At 33.9% G+C, this 5024-nt stretch overlaps 2 protein-coding genes across 3 annotated transcripts; both read right to left on the bottom strand.

The window, feature by feature from the left end:
- Window positions 1–389: 389 nt before the first annotated feature.
- On the bottom strand, window positions 390–1445 carry LOC109586546 (uncharacterized). 2 transcript variants are annotated; one of them, XM_020002747.1, is made up of 5 exons: window positions 1332–1445; window positions 1107–1281; window positions 863–940; window positions 539–802; window positions 390–484 (listed from the first exon to the last, which is right to left on the bottom strand). In XM_020002747.1, exons 1-5 carry the CDS (start codon window positions 1377–1379, stop codon window positions 465–467), a joined length of 585 nt encoding a protein of 194 aa, XP_019858306.1. In that variant the 5' UTR covers window positions 1380–1445; the 3' UTR covers window positions 390–464. The 2 variants fall into 2 exon arrangements, with proteins under 2 accessions (XP_019858306.1, XP_019858305.1); XM_020002746.1 differs by having other exon boundaries at window positions 390–802.
- Window positions 1446–1531: 86 nt separating this feature from the next.
- Window positions 1532–3339, bottom strand: LOC109586544 (uncharacterized). The gene is made up of 6 exons (XM_020002745.1): window positions 2817–3339; window positions 2713–2770; window positions 2455–2661; window positions 2173–2403; window positions 1842–2126; window positions 1532–1653 (listed from the first exon to the last, which is right to left on the bottom strand). The coding sequence occupies exons 1-6, from the start codon at window positions 3018–3020 to the stop codon at window positions 1532–1534; spliced, it is 1107 nt and encodes a 368-aa protein (XP_019858304.1). The 5' UTR covers window positions 3021–3339.
- Window positions 3340–5024: the final 1685 nt, after the last annotated feature.

Here is a 5024-nt window from a genome sequence, read left to right as displayed (position 1 = left end):
GGGTGATCCATCAGCAATGTTGATGGAACGCCATTTCGTCCGGGATCCTCTGAGACATAAGATGGTTGCTCTCAGTATTGCAAAAGTGAGTCTTGTACGAACCCAACATACGACACTACTGTAGTTCTGACCCCACTTCTCTTTACAAACATAGATGCTTCCTTATTATTATTATTATTATTATTATTATTGTTATTGTTAATTAGAACGTATACCAATTGATCCATTGCTGGTTCATGTTTCATGATGTTGATAAGGGGTACAAGCTCAAAAATATTCATTAACCACCAGACAATCAATTAGTAACATATTAATACATTATCAATTAATTATAAATTATCCTTGCTAACATAAAGTAATTAAAATGTAATAATATTCATTTTGTCAATGTCATGTATGTACATGTATTACAGCTCTTTTCTTGATCCAACATTCAGTAGCTTGTTATTGTTTCACTGGTTCCTTTACAGGTACCTCTGACGGACTGGAAGGGGACTCAATAATATTAATTTATTATTATTAATTAAAATAGTCTCACTTATATCAGCAACTGATGTCTCTCCCATTTTATCTACAGCAACAGCTAGTTTGTTCCATGTTGCTTTAGTATCACCTGTAAGCCATTTTGCTAAACATTCTAAAAGACATCGCTTAGCATCTCGTAAATAGTCAGCCTCAATAGTCTGCAGTGTGAAGTAAGTCAGACCCAAGTAGAGACCAAGATCAAACCATTCGAAGTTTTGAAAGGAACCATCTTTTAACACTTCTAAAACATCTACCAGATCACTGATAGTCAATATAACTATAAATAAAATAAATAGATAAAATTTAATGTAAAACTAGTGACAGTGAGTGGTTATACCTTTCTGTTGATCATCATTGGACTCACTGATCTGTGTGGCTGGGTAATTAGTAGTTGTTTGATCCTTTTGAACTGTCTCTATTTTACATGTAAAATATAAAAGTATCAATAATTATGATACATGTATATATGCCATGGAGTGCATGATGGTTTTGGAAATAATATATTTCAGTAAAAACTTAAACATGGCAGCAAGGGGATACACTGAACTACTTATGATACATGTGTAATGATACATACTAACCTGATGTTAAAACAATGTTTATTTTCTCAACATTAGACTTCACTCCTCTCATTGTTACAGGATAGTTTAATTCCTTAATTGCGTCTATATCAAGTGTGGCTGTGATTGTAACTAGACATTCTGGAAATTGAGGAGGAGACATGTTTCCACATTCCTCAATATCATACCTACTGGCCTAACATCATTCACCATAAATACATTATTTGAATAGTTCCTACAACTTACTATTACTGGAGTTTTATGAGGTCTTATTGACCAACCTTTTGATGGCATTTCATTAAAACATAACTCAATGTATCCATCAGCATCATTGAATGTGAAAGAAAAAAAATCACCAAGTTCAGCATTTTTAATTTTATCATTTATGTACTATTGTATGAAAATAAATAATATGCACAGGGTATATTATATATATACAATGTATACTATACCGTTTTAATTCTGCTTAGATCTCTATCAAAAATGACTCTCATCAACCATTCCAGTCCTGGTGTTTTAACTACATACAGTACTTGACCATAGTACATTCTTAATGTAGGTGGTATATCTAAATGATAACAACATGAATGCAATAGACCCCATGACAAACATCTTTTACTTATACATTGAGTATGTTATGATCCAAGCATATACATGCAAATGTATATAGGACAATTTACCACAGTGATGGCTACATATACGGCCAGTAACAATGCACACAACCACATTCAAAGGAATGTACATAATAATGCTAACCTTTTCCGATCCTCTTAGCTATTGATTTGAAAGCTTCATTTTCCTCAAGTACTGCAACTAGTGAAGAGATCAATTCAGGTCTTTCATTAATAAATGCTTTGAGTTCTTTCATAAGCACAGCTCCTTTTTCAATACCAGATACAGTATCATCTTCTGTAGCTTGATGCAAGTTGGTCTCAGAGACAAGGCCACTATCAAAGAGCTGCTTCACAACAGACAGTCTGTTAGGAGTGACAGCCATTGCTACAGATAGCTCTATAAAGTGTTCTAATAACACTCTTTTTGCTATTAGTAATTGAGGTAAAACTAATACAAAAGCACTATTCTATACCTTGTAAATATTGAGTATCATTAACCTGCTGCATTTGAATGACTTCCTGTAACTCAGTGTCTTTCTCTTGCAAGGAACTGTAAAATAATTTGTCTATTTTCTGGAGCTCAGTTTTTCTTTCCAATTCTTTTTCTTCCAAAAACTTCTGCAGCTGTTTTTGCTGGCTTTCTTTCTTTAATATCTCCATACCTTGCACAGAAATCTTCTCTTGTAACATTTCAATTTTCTCCACTATTATAGTTAAAATAAGATTAATATTGTTTATAAAGCTTTTGTCTTTACTTTCTCTTGTTCTTAATTGATCTACCTCCCACTTCATTCCTGATAATACTTTCATTTCAGCCTCCAGTTTCTCATTCTTCTCTTTCAGCTGTTGAATACTAGCCAGTTCCTCTTCACTATTCAGTAGTTGTATGGTCCTTGATATTAGTAACTGCTCCGTTGTACCTTGACTGCTGTAAACTGATGCATACAACTGCTGATTCATTTCTAGAGAAAATTATAGAATAATTTATTAATAATTATCAAAATAATGTCTACCATAAGTCTTGATGTCATTTTTAGAAGTTGCTGTTTCATCATGTTGAAATGCATGGAACTATAGTTAAAATAATTAATACTGTATATAAATGATGTTACAATACCTTCTCATGATCATAAACAGTACTGTATCCAATGGTTAGTTTCTTTACTCCTCTCTCAATGAGTGAGTCAATATTATCAAGTGCAGTAGCAATAAGTGACTCAGAGAGAAGGACAGGAAAGGAGCAAGTGATGGTGAAGGAGTTGCCCTTTTTAATGACATGTACTTGAACATTTGGTGCCAATGTTTCAAAGGCAACTGTCATCAAAACGTTGATATCTCTTAGCTCGTAATCCTTTACTTCTTTATGAACAAGAATGGTTGCTGTTTCACACTGAAGAGGAGAGGCAGGAGCTAGGTACTGGTCCAAAAACTGCCGAAGAGGTTGTCCTTCTTTGTGAAAGCTTTCAATCTCATTTTTATATTTCTGTATTGCTGACTCTGCTTCTTTTACTTTGCATTTCTTGACAACACTTTCCAATAAAGCAACGTTAATAAGTGAACAATGATCACCAATCAGCTCTATAACTTCATCAGTATTCTGACAGTGAGATAAATGAGGTCTCAAAGTCTCATTGCGGCCGACGTATCTCTTTAAATTTTCATATCTCACAGAATTATTCATAGCTTGAGCTACGTCATCAATTAGGTCAGTAAACATGGTACGTATCTTTGTAAACTCCGGAGTTAGTTTTAAGGGAAGATTAATACTTACTGAATAATAGGAATTAAAGTTATGTAAAATAGAATAAAATGCTTACTGTGCACTTTAGAAATCATTGTAATACAATCTTCAGGAAAATTTTTCCCTAATAATTAAGGTAAAATAATGGTCTTCGATCATAAATTAATCGTATTTACATTAGAATTTGCAGCTTTTAAAACTCACTGTAATCCTTTAGCATGGAAACAGCTACTGATGTGACTGATTGAGTATTTAATCTCATAAGAACAGTGGCAAACTTCTCCAGATTATGATAATCAGAACAGACAGCCTCTTTCACTACTTTAAGCAGCACTGATCCTTCTCCAGTAGCAGGCACCAACATCTCACCTATAATCTTCTCCAAGCAAAGAAGTATAACAAGCCGAGGAAGGGCATCCATGATACATTTATTTGATTCATACTGTGTAAAGATGACACAAGCAGGATGCTCTACACACAAAAAGTGTACAATATCAATAAAATTAAAGTTAATCAAGTCCTTACTTTGTCTATCAATCCCATCAGCTACAGCATTCTCTCCCATCTTCCTCAATGCTTGTATTAATGAGTAATAACTGGGAAGGCCAACACTCTTGGCATCGTCGGATTGTTGCAGCCATGCCTTCAAACACTCTCTTAGACCACTACTAACATCTCCTTTGTTATTATCTTTAATAACATCAAGTGTACCAGGAAACAGACCCAAATAAAGACCAAGATCATAATAGCTAGTACCAGAATACCCGTGCCTCTTTAGTAAATCAAGTATCTCACAAAGGTCCTTAATATCTAATACGAACACAATTACACTAATAGCAGGTATAAAATACAAAATGACTTACCTAGTTTTTGACTTTTTGTTGTGATTGCCGCCATATTGAGGCCTTTGAGGATAGGCGTAGGCCTGTTCTGGCCTAATCAGCTACCGCAATTTACTAATTTAATTGTGAATGGGCGTACTCCAGTAGAGTAATATTTAAAATTAAAATGGTGGATTTGGTGGTAAGTTTTGCCAAATTTTTAAAAGCTTTCTATTTTTGCAGAAAGAGAAAGAAACAATCTATCAAGAGTGGATCACGTGATATTAGTCCTCTCTGGTAAAGGAGGAGTTGGTAAGAGTACAGTAACATGTCAAATAGCACTGGGACTAGTTGAAGAAGGAAAGAAAGTGAGAGACTGTTTTTATATTATATATTTACTTGTTTGTTTGTGTGTTCTTAGGTTGGTATATTGGATATTAATTTATGTGGTCCTAGTATACCTCACATGTTTTCATTAACTGGTAGAGATGTACATCAAGGGACTGATGGGTAAGCTCCTATCATTAATTATTAATTATTAGTACTATCAGTCTATGGTCTGTGGCCATAAATCAAAAAATTAAAGTCGGAATCAGCTCAAACTTTTTACACAGCATAAGGACATCAATATGTATCAGAAAATGTAATAAAAATTTGGGGTGATTTTGGAGCCATTTTTTGGAAAAAACATGGGCTATATAGCCTTTTTTTTACAGTACAGAAAAAGAATCTTTATTAGAAAAAGAAAACAGCACAAGTAGGG

The sequence above is a fragment of the Amphimedon queenslandica genome, unplaced genomic scaffold (assembly GCF_000090795.2).
Source record: "Amphimedon queenslandica unplaced genomic scaffold, v1.1 AMPQUscaffold_12845, whole genome shotgun sequence".
NCBI lineage: Eukaryota > Metazoa > Porifera > Demospongiae > Haplosclerida > Niphatidae > Amphimedon > Amphimedon queenslandica.
Note: the sequence above shows the minus strand (reverse complement) of the source record. Positions and strands in the feature narration are given on the sequence as shown.

What these genes read in the sequence shown, in the direction of transcription:
- LOC109586546 (XM_020002746.1), bottom strand. Translation starts at nt 1,379, where the DNA reads ATGCCATCAAAAGGTTGGTCAATAAGACCTCATAAAACTCCAGTAATA. An exon ending in CTCATAAAACTCCAGTAATA is followed by an intron (nt 1,282 to 1,331) that starts GTAAGTTGTAGG and finishes GAATGATGTTAG; the next exon opens with GCCAGTAGGTATGATATTGA. An exon ending in AAACATTGTTTTAACATCAG is followed by an intron (nt 941 to 1,106) that starts GTTAGTATGTAT and finishes CATGTAAAATAG; the next exon opens with AGACAGTTCAAAAGGATCAA.
- LOC109586544 (XM_020002745.1), bottom strand. Translation starts at nt 3,020, where the DNA reads ATGACAGTTGCCTTTGAAACATTGGCACCAAATGTTCAAGTACATGTC. An exon ending in CTGTTTATGATCATGAGAAG is followed by an intron (nt 2,771 to 2,816) that starts GTATTGTAACAT and finishes TTTTAACTATAG; the next exon opens with TTCCATGCATTTCAACATGA. An exon ending in AAATGACATCAAGACTTATG is followed by an intron (nt 2,662 to 2,712) that starts GTAGACATTATT and finishes AATTTTCTCTAG; the next exon opens with AAATGAATCAGCAGTTGTAT.